Below are 18994 nucleotides of genomic sequence, written 5' to 3'. Positions count from 1 at the left end.
TAGACATGAACTTGATCCAGGGTCTTTCAGGCCGTGTTTGCTGGCCTTGAGTGGCAGTCAGAACCAAGGTACAGCGGCTGTACGCTGTGGGTGAGCACTGCCAGAGACACTTTGGGTTCACTGTGTGTAATTTTGGATAGAAATCTTCAAGAAGGTGCAGGCAGAATCCCCAGTCTAAGCGTGTGCGAGCGTCTCTGTACCCCATCAGCCTTCACGCTGCCTTTCCTTGCGCTTCATCTGTTCTAGCTGGACTCTTCTAATGGTGTACGGTTGCATCTGTCCCAGGTAAACAACTGCTAATGTCTCCTCTGCCCTTGGAGGCTCCAGTTGCCTGCCCTGTGACTACAGTTCTCTTAGGGGGTCTGAAATAAGCTTTAAATGTGAATTGACGTTGGTTTTATTTTATTATAAAGGTGGATGATGTTCCTTGTAGCTCTCTGTATTTAAGTGGAAAGCAGATGTAGTGTAACAATGATATAAGTGAAGATTCTATCTCAGTAGATTTAAAGACTTTATACTTCCTCATGAGTTCCCAGGGATTCCCATGCTGTATAGGTTCAGGGACTGTATTTGAAATAACAAAGGTTAGAACTTTTTTCGTCATTTGTTCTAAGATAGTAAAAATCTACCATGCAGATAGTAAATGTAGGTACATTTGAGTTGAGAAGAGTAAGCAAATGTGATCATTATATAAGATGAGGTGCATTTTGCAAAATAGTAGAATTTTATATTTGCATGTGTGAATGATCTTATATTTAAAAATATATTATCCTAGAATTTTTATCTCTGCTCCGAAGGGGCTTGCTTCTTAAAGACATTAGAAAAGTAGGCAGTTTTGGTACATGCCTTTAATCCCAGTACTCGGGAGGCACAGGCAGGTGGATCTCTGTGAGTTCGAGGCCAGCCTGGGTTACAGAATGAGTTCCGGGAAAGGCGCAAAGCTACACAGAGAAACCCTGTCTCAAAAAAAAAAACAAAACAAAAACAAAAACCCAAAACCAAAAAACAAACAGACAAAAAAAGACATTAGAAAATGTGACCTGTTAACATGGTTTTTGTAGCTACATAGCAATTACCTTTGAGAAATGAATATTGTATAACAAATGCCACATAATGATGCTGTGCCCAATGCCAGATTTGTATTGCTATAGTGAACACATAAGACAGCTAATTTTATTAAAAGGTAAAACTTACTTATCTTGGAGTTTTAGAGGCAGAGTACACAGCCTAGCTGTTCAAGCTCTGTAGCTGCCTCTTGGCTTCATTCCTGCATGGTACAGACAACAGCATGGGAGTCCTGGGAAAGCCATTAGTAGAAGGGTACAGGTATAAGAGGTGGAACTCCAAATAGGACGTCAGGGGCACCGGAGGAAGGACATGCATGAGAGACAGACAGATCCTGGATCTCATAGGTTCCCATAATCCCTTTCTTGGGCATATCCCCAATGACCTAAGGAACTCGGCCTTGTAGAGGCTCTGGCACCCCCAGCAGCACTATCCTGGGGACCAGTCAGTGCACCCTTGGAGGTAAATCAGACCACATTCAAGTCATTGCAGTGATGAACTGCATATACCGTGGTGCCCCAGAAATATGGAATTGCCTGGTGAGAGCATCCCTGTTTAAATACACTCTGTGATGTTTGCACAACTGAAATGTCCTGACAAGGCCTTTCTCAGATGTGTCCCTGTTAGGTGATGCATGGTTGAATTGCTTTTTATTCCATTTCCTGTTGCTGTATAGAACATACTCGCCAGTGAAGTATTTCCTCAGGGAATATGCTTCCAGACACAACATTTTTATTTGCTTTTTGAAAATGCTATTTTCTTCTTGTGTTTTCTGTACTTACTTTTGATTATTTAGAATTTTTGGGAGCAATCTCATGTTTACAGACTTCCAAGTATTGTTCAATAAACATCTTTTCCTTCTCCGAATCATTAGAAAATGAATTCATGGGATGAAACCCTATTATCTCAGTCTTTTGTTACAGTTTCTTGGGAAGCAGTCTGTGAGAGAAAGATTAGCAGGCAAAAAGTATATTGGGTACTGTTGCTACAGTCCTTACCTTAGGAGAGAAAGAGAGACCCAGGCCTGGCTTCGGCAGGGGAAGAGATAAAGTTTTGGTATAGTCTGAAGAGAAGACTCAGCTGCCCCCGTGGGGAGTTCTGGAGTTGGGATGACCCTTCTTCACTGTTCTGAGGTAGCTGAGAATTCTTGCTCCCTACTTGTGTGAAGAGGGGCTGTTGGCTTTACACTGCTCTGGACAGAGTATAGCACCTTAGGTAACTCAATAGTTTCCAGCTGCAGCCTTGCCATCCCACCCTCCACCCCACAAGCCAGTGGCTGCTTCCTAGGATGAGCCATCTCTTCCTAGGACTTCAGGCAGCTGAGGATTGTATTGTACAGATAGCCCAGTGTTTGCTATGACCAGAGTACTTTGGGTGTGCCTTTCTACAAACAAGAACACTTTGCCAGAGGAGAGGAGGTATTGGAGAAGGGTTAACCAAGACTAAGGATGTGTGAAGAAATCTTAGGAAACTCTACTAGTTTGTAAACTAATTAAAAATGCAATTAAAAGAAAAAAGGGGGGGCATTGGACAGTACACGAGTGAACAGTGCTGCTCCCAGGAGACAGTTGATTAGCGAAGATCTCAGTGCTGTGTACAGGTTGTCTCCCTATGAGTTATTGGCCAGGAGGCTCCAGAGTCATTCATACCATAGTGGCTGTCACTACTGTCCCTGTTATGTTACCCAGCACAACTAGATTGTAAGACCCTGCTGCTGAAGGTACCTCATTGGTTGTAGGGCTTGATGAAATCAATCTTGAGCTGACCAGGAAACTCTCCCTGCTGGCTAGCTTTCCCAGTGCTAGAGGTGCTGTACAGGCTTCTGGGGATGTGGGCAAGGGGGCCATCAGTGGTCTTACCTAGTACTGGATCCTGCATGGTGCAATACTGACCTGCCACTCAAGATGTGCCTACTGGTACAGTAAAGGCAAGACAGTTTAGGGGGTTACCAGCCACTCTCCACGGGATTGAAATCATGCCTGGTACTGAAACTCCAGTCTGGAGAAGCCATAGGCCCAAGGAGAGAACCTATTGATAATGCTTTGCTAAGTGGTCATGTTGTCACACTTCTTTCTGAACATTTATGTGTGCTGCTCTCAGCCTTAGTCAGAGAAGCTTCTTGTTCTGTCAGCTAGTAGTTAATGCAGGTGTACGTAACTGTTCAACATCACTGGGTGGTCAGCAGTAGACCAAGGCTCAGGGAGCTTTGCAGAAGAGGGGTACCAAGCATATAATAGTCACAGTGACTCCCAGTATTCTTAGTGCATCTGTTTTCTGGCCACTGATTGTGTCTGTCATAGGGTACCACCACCAGCACTGCTGACCCCGTCTCGTGCACACGCTCTTCCTCTTTAGTTTGGGCCCTGACACCCACTCTGCCTCGTGGAAGGAAGCTCTTCTCAACCAGCATGGACGCCAGTACCTTGCTCCAGATTGTGCATTTACCCTCTACCCTGCCTTAGCTGGGAGACCCTGTTGTGCAGCCCTCTGCCTTCCTCACTGTTCGAATAAATGCCTGCCCGGCTTAGTCTCATCTCATGACTGTTGGACTACATTTTATGGGAAGAAATGGCTCCCCCTTTCCTCTCCCACTTGCTTAAAATTCCCAGTGCTTTAAGGCTGAGCCCAAAGCCCTTCTCTGCTGGAAGGTCACATGATGCGTTCCTGCTCTCCACTTACCTGTACCTATTTTTACAGTCTGCCAACTCTGTGTGTATAACTCTGATAACAGAGACCATTTTCTTTGAGTTTTTTTTTTTTTTTAATTTATTTATTTATTTTTTTAGCTGAGGACCGAACCCAGGGCCTTGTGCTTGCTAGGCAAGCGCTCTACCACTGAGCTAAATCCCTAACCCCTTCTGTGAGTTTTTTAAAAGATGACTCTTAAGGTTTTGTTTTGTTTTCCAGTCATAAGTGGGAAGGCAGATTGAACAAACTTTCTAGTCAATCTATGGTAAAATTCCCTTATTTTTAAATTTGAGGTTTAACAGATGAACTTGGCTTCATCATAGATTAGGAAACCCTAGGATTTTAGCCGAATGTTAGTAAAATTGAATAATTTAAAGAGAAAACATTTAACTTCTAAGGAAAATACTTTCTTAATTTGCATATATAGCATGTATGCATAATTTACTAAGTAATCTATTTTGATTTGCATAGGCTATTTCTGTTTCATATAGTTTCCAGGATTTAAATAAATGATGATGCTTTAGTTAAATAACATCAGTCTCCAACAACATGGCTGCAATTTTTAACCTTGAATAATTGTGTAAAGTACAGACTTTCCTACAAATTTTGTTGTGGGCCTCCGTTCACAAATCACTTTATAAACACAGGTGTGTGATGATTGGGACCAGTCTCATCTCAGTGTGTTCATGTTTGGTTACTGTGTATCCGTTCTTCACTTCATTGTCAGACAGAAAAGCATGCAGTTGTGTTTCCTCCTTGTCTCCTAGTGACAGACTCATGGAACACTTCACAGAGTGGATAATCAACAGGGAACTGAAGATCAAGCATGTTGCACATGACTGTAGTTGTAACTACTTGGGAGAATGAGGCAAGAGGGTTCTTGGAACTCAGGAGTTTGAGCCACCAGGGCAATGCACTACAACCCTGTCTCAACAAACAGCAGTCAGACAAATGAATGAAGGACCAAGGAATTGATGGGAAAAGCAAAGTGGTGTATCTAAGAAATGAAAAGTGTGAACGGAGTGTGAGAGCACACACTTCTAATCCCAGGCCAACTGTTATAGTGAGGCCTGTCTTAAAGAGGAGGGGGAGGGGGAGGGGGAGGAGGGGGGGGGGGGGGGGGAGAAGGGAGAGGAGGAAGCATTGTGATGGCTGGTTTGCTTTGTATTACAGCCAGAGGCCTGAGACCAGGGTGATGGCATTTTGATAGCTTCAGTCACTCCTGGTTATAGTGTCACGTGATAGCAGTTGTCCTCTGGCTTCCACACAGGTGCACCTGCCCCCTCACTCCCCTTTCCTTTTTCTATTTTAAGACAGGGTTTCACTAAGCTCAGGCAGCCCTGGGACTTACTCTGTGGTCCAGGCTGGCCTTAACTCTTGATCCTCCTGCCTCTGCCTCCTTAGTGCTGTGGTTATAGACATGTGCCACTGCTCCTGGGTCACAGGGTAGCGGAATAAATCTTAAGGTCACAGAACAAATTAAAAATTTCCTACTTGTTATTGTTGTTGTTGTTATTATTTAGTGCTGGAGATCTAAGACACCCCAGGGCCTCACCCACTAGACAGGTGCTGTACTTTGGAGCTACACCTCGCCCCCCATTGGCTATTATTACAGTACCATTTAATACTGCATTGCGCCCGGTGGTGGTGGCATACACCTTTAATCCCAGCACTCGGGAGGCAGAGCCAGGCAGATCTCTGTGAATTTGAGGCCAGCCTGGGCTACCAAGTGAGTTCCAGGAAAGGTGTAAAGCTACACAGAGAAACCCTGTCTTGGAAAAAAACCAAACAACAACAACAACAACAACAAAACTGCATTGCCAGTTTTACAGTACTGTGCATAGGAAAGACCACCTATATGCCAGCATATAGCGCTTTAAATTCTTCCATGTTTTATTTTTGCACCCATTGTAATGACTTCATTGCTTGACTGCATTCTGATTTTAGAATATTTTTAGCATGCAGATTTCCCAAACCCGAGATGGTCATTGTGAAGCGTGCGAAGGAGGTATCATCGACAGAGACCCCTGATAGTTTTGGTACAGTACAATTTTCCAGTGTTGTGTGGCAGATGTTGTTGCAAAAGCAGAGCATCTATTTGACAGGACTCCTTGCTTGTTCAAAATAGAATGCCTAAAAACTTTTCTTTGCATTAATATTTTAGATTGTCAGCAGAGTGTTCCCAGTATCTGACCCTGGCCTGTGGATGTGATCAAGTAATAACTGCATGCTTAACTAACTAATTAACTAACTAATTAACTAACTAACTAACAAACTAAAGGATTAAGTTTGTGATGGTGAGAAAATAACAGCTTGGGCAGCTCATGTCTCAGCGCTCCGTAAGGGTGCTGAGACAAGAGCTTTACTAGTTCAAAGCCACCCTGGGCTATGAAATGAGACCCTGTCTCAGTGTTCCCCCCATATATAGACATGTGCTCTTGAGTAGTCTAAATAAGTTCAAAGTTCATGGTAAAGCCAGAAGTGAAAGGCTGTTTTGTTGTTTTTTAGATTTGGTAGCTGCACAATTGCATATAATAGTAGTGGTGGAGTTGTGTGAATTTGTGTTTATGTTTGAAGTTTACACAGAGAAAAATAGTTTAAAATTGATATTCTCTATTCTAATTTCAATTCATAGTCTATTTAGCATTTAATATTAACTAGTTAACATTTAGCAATGCCCAAGAAAAGCAGTATAGTGTCTGAAAAGGTATCTGAATGGTTTTATGGCTTTATTGGTTAAAGAAATTGTGTAGGGCTAAAGATTAAATACTACTCAGATAGTATTTGTCAAGGACAAAAACCGAGTTGTCAGAACTCCAGAGACATACAAAGAGGCACAGCCTGTGTGTGCATGTTTGAATTCATATTGACGTTCTAGTTCCTTGTCTGTAAAATCCTCTACTGTTTCATATTTTGCTAATTCTAATGGCAGTGTAAAAAAAAAAGTAAGCAGGTAAGCATAGATGCTAGTATCTTTTGAAGACTAGTTTTGGTTTTGAATTATTCTGGAGGTAGTTCCCAGTGTGGGCATGAAGAGAGGCTGTTCCAGAGCTGACTGATGGGGCTCATCCCCAGCAGTTACTGCACTGCCCAGTGGGCACTGAACTGACGGTAGGGCTTACTGCTGCTCTGCTTTTGATGCTCAGTCTTTAGTTATGCCCTAGTTATTACAGCTCTTTGCAAACATTTAGGTGGTTTCCCTCCGAAAACTACCAGGACGCAATAAAGAAGGAAAACCCAGTTGAATCTTCAGGAACGCGGAGACTTGACTCTCTTGTTTGTGCACTGTGAAAATGTGTTCTGGGGTTGGCATCTCGGCATTGTCAGAGCAGGCATTTGCGTCAGGCCCTGCAGAGTCTTAGTTCAGTGTGATCTCAGGACAGCAGATCTGTTCAGGGTTAGAGATGGAGACTGGCGCTAGACTGGAGGCCACACAGTTCCGAAACCAGCAGAGATCTGATGTGTGTGCCCTCCATGCCTCCCATCATGTTTTACCTGGTGATCATGATGAGTGGTGGGGAGGTCCATCAGATTTCTTAGTTCCCTTTAAGTGACAGGTGTTTGAAAATTATGTCTGAGAGTAATTATGTCTTAGGAGAGAGGGAAACTGCTTGAAGAGGATTCTGGTATTTAATTGCAGCTGTTTTTTTTCTGTTTGAAATACCAATACATGGCCACTTGATAGTGCTATATATTTACATGCTGTTATTTTTTATTGCTCTTTATTTTTCTGTTGGAGGTTTATTAAATCAAAGAGAATTTGAACCTAGACTCTAGGTTGTGGACCAGCTGCACATCATAATTAAGTCACCATCTCCATGGCTACATCTTCATAGCTTCAAAGCAGCGAATTCAGTCCCCATTTCCTGGAGGCCGTGCTCCTTGCCTGTAGGGCCAGTTCTTAGTTGTGGTGGACTCTGTGGTATTGCTCAAAAGTTTGCAATCCCTGCTGCTAGTAGCATTCCCGTTTTTATCATATTCTAAACAGCTGGGCTTGGCTTCTAAGGCGAGGCAGCGGCCCACTGAGAACCACAAGCTTTGCTTCCAAGAATCCTTGCACCACTCACTTCCTGCGAAAGAATCCTCATTTGAGGAGTGATAGAGAGAGACAAGGGTAGCAATCAACTGAAAAAAATCTCTTCTTCCCTCAATATTAAGCAGTTTTATTTAAAAATGAATGTCTGGGGGAGTTACGTAACCATACCCACAGACAGATGTACTATTTGCGGTATTCTACGATAGGGAGATTTTTTCCTAGCTCATTTTAAGTTTTTCATCTGTAACATACATGGCTATATGATTTTGTAAAAAAGTAATCCCACAATAAGTCAAAGTAGCAGGACCTGACTTTTCTTAAAGCTACACTGCTGCTTTACCGGATTAGCCTGTGAAAAAGAAACATTGCATGTAATAATAATTTCCTGTTATGCATAGGCAGGGGAGTCTGTGTAAAGAAGCACCTGTCATTGTTGCATCTACACAGCTACATGTGTAAAAGCAACTGTACACCAATGGCATGTTGGGTTGTCTTCAAAGACAGACACTGTGACATGGAAGATAGGAGGAAATAAAGTGATTGTATCTTTAGTGTGGTAGTTATTACTCAAGGCAGAAAGGTTAGTAAGCTAATCTCGAGTTGGGCACTGTAGCCTTCTTGGCAACACCAGGTCAGCTCCTGTTTTAGCTGGCCTGTTGCTGGCCGAGGAGCTCCTGGGTACCAGTAGCTGGGTGCAGTCCGGCCTTTGCCCATCAGCTTCTCCAGAAGGTTGAGGGGATGCATAGTTCTGCTCAGCTCTGAGCAGGGATAGCTTTGCTAGTTTAATGTATATCTCACAATAAGCACTTTTAATAGCTAAATAAAATTACAGGACCACATTCAAATACTTTCATGGATTTAACCCAAAGCATGAATTTAAAGTGTGATTTTGAAAGCTTTATATAAAAGGGCCTATTAGTTAAACACTACTAAATCAATTGAGTTCTTTGCTGTTTGTAAAGAGGGTTCATTTTTTTTTTGTTTCTTGCAAGTGTGTTACCTAGCCATGTTTGTGTAGCCTTTTAAGTTCCTTTTGTCATCTAATATAACTAGCTAAATTAGGTTGCCTTCAGCATGGTTTGCATTTTGTACTCTTTGACGCAACACTGTGAATTTGGTCATACATATCTAATTTTTGTTCCTATTAAAAACTAAGCAGAGGCCGGGCGGTGGTGGCGCACGCCTTTAATCCCAGCACTCGGGAGGCAGAGCCAGGCGGATCTCTGTGAGTTCGAGGCCAGCCTGGGCTACCAAGTGAGTTCCAGGAAAGGCACAAAGCTACACAGAGAAACCCTGTCTCAAACCCCCCCCCCCCCCCCAAAAAAAAACCCAACTAAGCAGATATTCATAACGCCTGGAATCTTAGTTCTCTGTTGTTTAAAACATCAGTTTTGTCTTTATTCTCCCCCGTGAGTTCCTTGTAGAATGGTTTGTGCTTCTGGCTCTCTTCCCTGGGCCAGATGCTGGTGGATCTGCAGGAGGCCAGTGTTCAGAAGGCCCAGCACCGACTAGACAGTTCTCTGCCCTCTCAGAGGGAAGCTGTTTGCTACTTAAACTTACTAAACATGATTTTAAAAATATTTCTCTTGATATTTTTCACACTCATGGCAATAGGCTGAAATCAACCATTATATTTAGCATTATTCTGTGGTGAGAACACAATAGCACATAGAGTTGGGACTAGGCCACTTGGTTTTTCAGAACTTCCGTCATTTCAAGCTTAGAGTTATATAAAGCGTGGTTAAATGTAATGAGTGCTCAACGTTAAAATAGCAAGTCATAGTTTCTGTTAAATAATACGTTAAAGCTTGTTGTATGCCATGGGACTGCATTTCTGTAAAGACATTTTATAATTCAACAGTGGAAACTGAAACGTGGAAATTTCAGCTATTTCACTTACATTTTTCTTATTACAGTCTTTTAATTAAAATTTAAAATATAACAATTAGAGAAGAAATATACCAACAAGCATAGCTTATTCTAAAAATTCTATGAATTTTTATTAATATTGATAAGTTATCTTTACAGGGAAGTAGGATAAAGAAGAGATACAGAGGTTAAATCTTACAGTAAACTCAGGTTTATCTTCATTTTTGGTTAGAGACTTATCATTTAAAAGAAAATGGAGCTTGGAAATTTTTAAATTTCTTACTTGTACTTTGTCTACATCTCAAAACATGAAAATAATTTCATCAAGTTTGACGTAAAGTGCAAGCTGGGCTCAGGGCGCACTCACAGCTGTGGCCATGAGTGGCTGAGGCTGGAGGACCTCTGGTTTTGGTCTAGCCTGGACAGGAAAGCGAGACCTCCATCCCAAGGAACGGGATGGGAAAGCCGCATGGTGAGGTTCGCTGGCATACTTTTCCTGGAGATGTTTTATAGCTTTAGAGCAGACTTCAAATATGTGTCTTGCTTTTATTTTGGGTTCAATAACCCCACAAGGAAACATCACTTAATGACTTTTCTGAAGAACACAAAAGATTTAGGTATAAATCCTAAGCATTAAAAAAAACTCCAACTAATTAAAGTATCCAATAAACATTTAATCTGCTGTATATTTGTCTAAGTTAGTAGACAGGAAATCTCGGATTAAAAAATTAGTAAATTTTGTTGTCAAAATCATTTTGGCAAAGGAAGATTGGATATAAACGAATACTATTTTCTCTCCTCCAGATAACTATACACTCACTGTGTTTGTTTTTGTGTGGTTTGTTTTACTAATAACTTCACTGTGAATACATATTTATATACTTTCATTAGTCTTTGAAAGCACTAGTAGAGCACATGGTCTTTTGCCATCAGAATAAATTGTATTGGGAATTTGCTGTCAGAAAATTGTTTCCCCAAGTAGGGTAAGAGTTTGGTGGTCTCACAAATAAAATTGATTTTTCTTCACTAGGGGAAAATGTGATCTCATGAAAGACACAGCAAAAATAATGGAGAAACCTGGGCATTACTTAACCATGTTTCTTTTGTTGGTCTCGAACCCCTTTCTTGGTGATTATGACACTTCACAGATTCAGCAACTAAAAATGACTTGAAGTGCAAAAGCAGTATTAGAAACATGAGGTGTCTTATGAATACCAGAAGTCACTTGTACATACTGTAATTCTATAAAACATCTAAGTGTTGTGATATAAAACTGTTAATTCTATAAAAACATCTAGGTGTTGTTATATATTGCCATACCAATAAGGGGAAAGTCTACATAGGTTGAGTGATCACATGTCAAAGACATGTTGGCATGGCATGATCGATCTCATCCCTAACCCTGGTGTGGTGTGTATGTGTGTGGTGTGTGTGTGATGTGCATGTGTGTGTGTGGTGTGTGTGTGATGTGTGTATATGTGTGTGATGTATGTGTGTTATGTGTGTGTGATGTGTGTGTGTGTGTGTGATGTATGTGTGTGTGTGTGTGTGTGGTGTGTGTGTGTGATGTATGTGTGTGTGTGTGTGTGTGTGTGTGTGTGTGTACATGTGTGGGGGATGTCTGGGAAAGTGTTGCAAGGACTGGCTTTGCTTCCTTGAGAGAAAACAGTGCCTTCGAATCTGTCACTTTTTCCTGTGATAATCCCGTCCCCTTTTTGGAAAGTTAAGCCCTAAGGCCCGGGGGACTTGTGTTCGCAGGTAGGGTAGTTTTCCCGTCTGCTGTATCATAGGGAAGTCACCCACTGCTAGGGCAGTGGAGTCCTCTAAACTTCCAGCTCTGTTGTCTATTGGTCTAAAAGCTGTTGGTGTGTCTTGTCGTTCTCCTCACAGAGAAGTAATGATTGACATTAGGATTTTGTCCCTCCAGTCTGTTCTTAAAGTGTCCACTGTAAGAGATGAGACTTCACTTGCTCCTGCAGTGGGACTGCACATCTGTCGCCCGTCACCTCAGGCTTCACGGAGGCTCCGACCTGAACCAGCACAGGCGTGCCTGCTTCCTTTCTAGGCAGTCTGCTCCTGTGGCGTACAAGTTCACGTACATTTCTACTGTAATCTGAGTTTTTGTGTAAAAGGGTACATAAATTCCAGGGTCAGTAGTAAACGTTGTAATGAAAGTCACATGTGAATTGTGGGTAGAATCTAGTGGAGTAGCCTAGGATTGAAGCGGGTGTGAGTTCTATTTGTGGACATATGTGCTTTACTGTGGTTAGGTCATAGGGTTTCTGCAACAGTGCAGGCTCCAGTGAGGATGACCGTCCTCATGGGATGTGTCTTGGATTTTTTTTTTTGTTTTTTTGTTTTGAGACAGGGTCTCTGCATAGCCCTGGATGGCCTCACACTTGTAGAGATCCATCCGCCTCTGACTCCAAGAGCTGAAATTAAAGCTGTGTGCCACCGGGCCTGGTTTTATTTGTTTCTTTGAGACAGGGTCTCACTGTGTGGCCCTGGCTGGCCCACCTGCCTGTGCTCACTGAGTGCAGTACAGGGACTAAAGGCGGTTTCACAAGTTGCCTTCAGGCTGCTGAAGAGCTTCTACCAGTGAAAAAGCTTCTTGGATATTTTCCAGTATAGCAAAATGAAAAACCTAATTAACTGGAGTTCAGTTTATTAGAACCTAACCTACAGTTAGTAATTTCCTTTCCCACCAGATGCCACTTTAGTTACAGAAGCAAAAACAACCAAACAATTGGCTGAGAATTCAAAGTGAACTCTAGAACATAACCAAGGGGTTCTGGAACCTTCATGCCCAGCAGCATCGGGGTGCAGCTGGGATGATTCCTCTGCTGGCTCAGGCGGTTGGCCCTGTGCTGTCTGTCTGCCAGTGAGCTGACTCAAGGGCCGGGGACCTCAGAATGGCTGAACAGCAAAGCAGAGAGGGCGGTGGGGCTGACAGATGTGTGTGTGCTCCGGCAATGGAGCCTCAGGTTCCAGCTTCCGGGTGGCCTGGGTTTCTTCTCAAGATTAAAAAAAAAAAAAAAAAAAAAAAAAAAAGGAAAGAAAATAGAACAAGAAAAAAAATCTATTTGACACCACACAGCCAATTATTTCCTTTGAAAAACTGCATTTTTCTGTTTTTTGTCTCTTTGTCCCCCTCTTCTCTAACTTGCCATTTTCTTTACACGAACACAGTATAAAGCTTACATATTTATATAACCAATTTAAGAGCATCTGGGTTAAACAAATGTTTACTTCTGAAATAGGAGGAGAAATGTTATTTTCTGATTCACGTGTGGTTTGTATAGCAGCTCCCTTCAGATCTACATTTCTTAGATAATAGTAATTCTGCTTCACAGCGGGGATTCTGATGTGGCACAGTATCCCAATCCTCTAGGAATAAAAATGAACTGTTTCTTGTGATAAGTCTTTGCACCCTGAAGGCCTCTCTGCCGACGCAGCAATTAAAATTAAACCGAATCAGACTGAATTGGAAAAGCCCAGGTTTAATGGGTAAAGCGTTCCCTGGCGATTCTCCAGCCCCTCAGAGAAGAGACCGGAAGAACCACATGTCTGTTTTCTGGGATACAGCTTATATACCCTGTGGGAGTGGTCTTGAGCCTTTCTGGGGGAGGAGCTGTGTTTGGTGGGCTTTGAAGGGGTGGGTTTGGGATAAGAGATGGGGGAGGGAGGTTGAGGTGGATCTTCCACCAGAACATTCCAGACTCTTTGGGTACCTGGATGCCAGGGTGCCAGGGGTTGAGGTGGTGCTTCCACCCAAACACTTAGTAGTTACAGTACTGTGCAAGCTATCCTGTTTTTGTTTTGAGATAGGGTTTCTCTGGCTGTCCCAGAACTCACTCTGTAGACCAGGCTGACCTCAAACTCATAGACATCCACCTGCCTCTGCTTCCTGAGTGCTGGGGTCAAAGGCATGCACCCCCACTGCCTGGCAGAAGTTAGTTTCTTAAAATTAAATTACTTCAGTATTTGTGTTACTACAAATAAATGTGTTCATGAAGGAAGTTGGTCTATAATTCTCAGTTTTCCTCTCCCTTTGATTTCAAAGATTGACTCTCCCAGGTTCTGAGCCTACAGCTTTGTACTTGATACACAAGCACTCTATCCCTAGACTAGATTTCCAGCCCTGAAACTTCCTATTTTGGTTTTACTTCTTAGGCTTTGTTTTTAGTATTAGTCTCTTCTCAAAATGTGATGGAAAATATTTCTCCACCGTGTTATTCAGTGTTTGCGGCTTTGACCAAATATAAGAAAAAGAACTTAAGGGAAAGATTCATCTTGACTCACAGTCTCAGATGGCCTAGTCCATGGTTGGTTGGCCCCTTCGTTTCTGGGTGATGATGAGACAGACCATGGCAGAAGGACATGGAGCAAAGCAGCTTACCTCATGGTGGCCAGGATGCAGAGACTGGAAGGGGCTGGGCACAAAGAAGGTGTATCTTTATAAGTGTGTCTTTCCAGTTAAGACCCACAATCTACTTTCCACCTCCCAACAATGCCACGGCTCTGTAAAGGATGAATCTGTGATGAAGTCAGGGCCCCAGTGAGCTGGTCACTTCCCCAAAGTCCCACCTCTGAACACTGCTGCACTGGGAACCAAGCTTTCAATATAGGAGCCCTCTGGGAAACAAATCTATACAGGTTCTTCTCTGTTGCCAACTCATTCCACTTGGCTGGATGAGGAAAGAGCAGGTAGAAGACCCTTTCTGCTTTCACAGAGGGTGAGGTGTTCCAATTGACTGACTAGCTTATTTGCATTTTGTAATAATTCTAAATTTATTTAAATGATTTATCTAGATTTACCTAATTATTCTAAATGTAGTGGTATGGTGCTTTTGTTAATACTTGGACAAACTTTATGTCATATATTACGTATTGCCTCTTGGATTTTTGACTAAAGATCAAGCGTTTGCCATACATTATAAATAATATATTATTACTTGTTATTTTAAATGAAAACACTATACCTTTTTTTTGGTTGTTTTAGTGTGTAGACTACTTATTCTAATAGTACAGTTTTGAAAATTAAGAAATTCGGTGTATTGTTAAATGGACATTATACAAGCCACTAAAACCATTGTTGTAATGACATTGATTGTAAAATGTAGTACCCAAGTGGCTGTGGTGGCACCAGACTGTTATTTCAGTACTTGGAATGTGGGGCAAGAAGATTGGGGATTCAGGACCAACTTGGATTACATTAAAGAAGCCCCTGTCTCTAAATAAATAAACTAGTATAAGCATATCTGAGTGTCTTTCTTTCTGCTGTCAGTATTGGATGTATACATTCGTTAAGTCATCCAGAGTTTCCATTTAAATCAAGTTATGTTTCTGGAATGTGATTCTACTGTAACAGATGCACACGGGCTCCGTGCATATTGCTGACATGACCTAAATAGAAGAGAGCCCATGTGTGTGACCCACAGCATATGGCTGAAGCTGCTTAGCGCCTGATCTTGTCATTTACTCCAAACCAATATTCTTTAAAATGGATGGTTTTGATCAACTAACCTAAATATATCTTTCTAAGTTTGTTGCTATACAATAGTAACTAATTCTTGCTCCATACCCTTTCTTCCCCTTTAGAAAAATTGGAAGCTCAACCGCCCACTCCAGGACAGCTGAGATATGGTAATGGTTCTATAATTGTTAAATTGATATGCATCTCTCTTTTGGACCTGAAGGAACTGTTTCTGATAATAGCGCAAAAGTCAGTAAATTAAACCTTTCTGGTAGAATGGATTATCCTTTTTTTTTTTTTTTAATCTAGGAGTACTTTCTAAACCTGGTTGAAGATATATCACAATATTATGGGATAACTAATATTTTTAAATGTTCTTATCTAGTAATAAAAGTAAATTTATGTTAGAAGATTTCTTAATTTGCAGGAAAATGTGTGTTATATTTACTTCCTAGGCAAAATTTAAATTAGGTAACTGCAGAACTTAATTTTAGATTCAGGCTAACTGTTCTCTGATGCAGAAAGTGTTTCTGGGTAGCGTTCGTAGCGGTAAGAAAGTAAGCGAAGTTCATCTGAGAAGGAAGAAGCCTCATTATGGAGCTCAGCTATGTTCTGTAAGGATATGAATGTTGCAGGTTAACATGGGAGTGATGTAAAAACAGTTTAGGGTCTTATTAAAAGACAGTAGAAAAGACTCATTTAAAAGTGTGCCGGTGAATTTGAATAGGGGTTAGTTAAGTAGGTAATTAAATATTAAATGTGATTTGCTAACAACTGTCTAACTATAGAATAGTGTTTGCCAAAGGGAGTTGAAGAAAGAGTGAATTAGTAGGAGATCATTCTTCACTGGAAGGCAAATTCAAATGACTAGGAAAAACTAATGATAGTTCCTTTTTCCTCTCATAGGTAGAATATAATTTATGTTAGGAATTAGTAACTTTCCTCCAAAACCAAAACAATTTAAGAATTCTTTAAGATCTCTCTTCCCAGGTAATCTTTCCTGATTCTCCCAGTCCATACTCTTAATCTAGTATGATAGTGCATGCGATACTATTACCATTTTTTGTAGGTGATGTTGAAATTAACTGTTTATGTGGTTAGGTTTCTATGTCTAAATCCTTTGAGATGTGGAAACCAAGTTTTATATATCTTTATAGCTGGGGTTCCCAGCAGGGTGCCCAGTGCATACTTTTTTCTTTGAGAAACTATTTTCCTCCTTTGAATTAAAAGTAGTTTTTTATTTATAAGGCAAATTTATTTAAATATAAACATAAAGACCTACTTTATAGTTCATTAGTTGGTTAGTATGGCAATATGCCTTAGCTTTACTGAGCACACTTCTACCAGGATGAACTAGTAGTGCAGTCTTAATGCCATCAACACCTTGTTTTAAGGGATTCTTAACTGGCTGTGTTTAGAGGTGCCATCACATCATTCAAACACTAAGTAATCTCAGCTGATTTCTTGGTTATTTCTTCATATTTGTGTTCCAGAAGCCATGGAGAAGGCTGTGTCTAGATACACCTAGACATGTTTCCCTTCACTGTGTGGGCTTCTTTGGGTGACTTTAAAATTTCCAGTGTACCTAGTTACCTATTGAGATTATGTTGTAGTTGGGAGGTAGTGTTGTATGTGAGTTTTGGAAACTGTTTACTATAAAAAGTTGAATGTTCAGTAGGTTTCCAATGGGCTTAGGTGAAAAGCCAGAGAAGTAAGGCTGGGTTCTTGAGGTGAATTCCATTTCATGAATGTGACATTTGACTTATACCATCTTGATACCTTTCACAGTAATAATCACAATAGAATATTCTTCTTTTCATCATAAACATTGTTACTGTGACAAGCAGAGACCTGAAATATCTATTGTGTACTACCAATGTAACTATAATAATCTATACATGATGGTGCATATTATTATGCTGAATATGGTATTTCTTTGATAGTAGTTGTAAATAGAAGTGTTAACTTTTTTAGAATTACTGCCTACTAGCTTTCCTTGATGGTACAGAAGTTAACATAGAATATCATATTTTCCTAACTTCTGGATTATATTTTAATTACATTGTATATTTAACTGCATTAAAAGAAAAAAAGAATCTGAAGTCACTAATAAGTGTAACCAACTGGCTTAAGGGAGGACTGCTTTTTAATACAGTATGAAACTCAGATTCTTGATGTTTATTGAAAAAAGCTGTCAGTTGAGCTGATGTTGGCTATGCCTTAGAAGTTGTAATGATCAAATAGAATAGTCTTTTCCTGTTCCCAGCCTTTAATTTGTTTTACAGTATGCCTCCAGTTGTCTAGCTATGGGATTAGCTTCTTTTGCAGGTTAGTAGTCCTCAACTTGATTATTTTTTTAGCATCTGCTATGTACTTAGCATTCAGCATTACACAGTGTGCTGAAGATACAAATTTGAAAAAGTGAGGCTAGATTATAAAGACAACAACAACATGTTTTTCCTGCTTTGACTTTTAATATCCCAGGTTTCAGGTTATGTACCAGATAGCAGGAAGAGGCCTTCAAGCCACAGTTTGATCCAGAGCAAATACCGATTCTTACAGTTTGCAGTAGCATTTAGGAGTCCTGGTGGGCTCTGAGACGTTAGAGACTGCTCATAGATGTCAGGTGAAGGCAATAGCCGTTTCCTAAAATTTCTTTTAAAAGTAAATGATGAAGTAAAAGGAGTCAGTTACCTTCCCTGGAATTTGAGTGTAGGTATTTAAAAATTATTATTACAAATACAGAGATTAGTACTGTTGTGATATTCCTCAGGCACAAGGAAGAAGTAGACTGATGTGAGTCGGTTAAGTGGTGTCCTCCTGTGTTTATGAATTTACTCTTCCATGGACTGTATGTATATGCATTGCTGGTAAGAAAACATAAAGGCCTAACATTGTTTTTATGTGTTACATATTTGTGTTTTGTTTCCCAGAATAGCTTCTGTAAGTAAACTTATAGCAGCAACAGGATCTGTGATTGCTGTTAAGTCTGTTTAGAAGCTTTAATTACATGGCCTGTTTTGGTCCCTCTAAAGTTATCAAAATTTTAAAATCTGTATTTCTGTGTTTTGATGTTTTTCAGTATTCTTCCACAATGCGATACCTTTCGTAGGGTTTGGCTTTTTGGATAATGCAATTATGATTGTTGCAGTAAGTCTTTCACCGCTTCTATTTTGAGTCAATAAAGAAGTTAGTGTGCTCCACATATTCCTAATAATTGTATCGTATACCTGTTAATTAATATTGAGCAAGTTCAATTTTAAAGCATCTTGTATATTAATCATAAAACTTTTGGCAAAGCATGTAGACAAATGCTTACAGTTTATTTAATTCTGTTTTAACATTTTTATTAAGGAGCAGATGTATGTGATGTGTCTGGTGTTCTCTAGTCGTGTTGGGACTTGTCCTCACATGGAGAGGGTTTTGATTAGTGCCTTGTGCAGTTTTCTCATTCTAGAATATCTTAGTAGGGGTTTTGGGGGCATAGTCAAGGCTTTAGTTTCAACATTTAACCCAAAGATGTCTTAAGGTTCACTTAACAACATCTTCTGCTTTTGTTGCATTATGTAGTAGTATAAAAAACTCCTGGGGCTGGAGAGATGGCTCAGCGGTTAAGAGCACTCACTGACTGTTCTTCCAGAGGACCCAGGGTTCAATTCCCAGCACCTACATGACAGTTCACAACTGTCTATAACTCCAGTTCCAGGGAACCCAGCACCCATGGCAAAACACTAATGCATATAATATGAAAATAAGTAAATAAAAAAAAATCCCCTTTGCTGTGACCATTGCAAGCTCAGGAATGCCTGGTTTGCCTTTCTGATGTTAATGATATCTCTTTTAGTGGACACCAATATTTG

The 18994-nt window shown here is 40.7% G+C and overlaps 1 protein-coding gene across 1 annotated transcript in view; it reads left to right on the top strand.

Moving 5' to 3' along the window:
• Tmem65 (transmembrane protein 65) overlaps positions 1-18994 on the top strand; it is a 37842-nt gene that overhangs the window by 9923 nt on the left and 8925 nt on the right. Inside the window, exons 2-3 of the mRNA XM_036208254.1 lie at positions 15260-15304; positions 18217-18284. Coding sequence (XP_036064147.1) covers positions 15260-15304; positions 18217-18284 — 113 coding nt within the window. The remainder of the gene's footprint in view (positions 1-15259; positions 15305-18216; positions 18285-18994) is intronic.

Source organism: Onychomys torridus, chromosome 16 (genome assembly GCF_903995425.1).
Source record: "Onychomys torridus chromosome 16, mOncTor1.1, whole genome shotgun sequence".
NCBI lineage: Eukaryota > Metazoa > Chordata > Mammalia > Rodentia > Cricetidae > Onychomys > Onychomys torridus.
The sequence above is the reverse complement of the archived record's forward strand: the minus strand, read 5'-3'. Positions and strand labels throughout refer to the sequence as shown.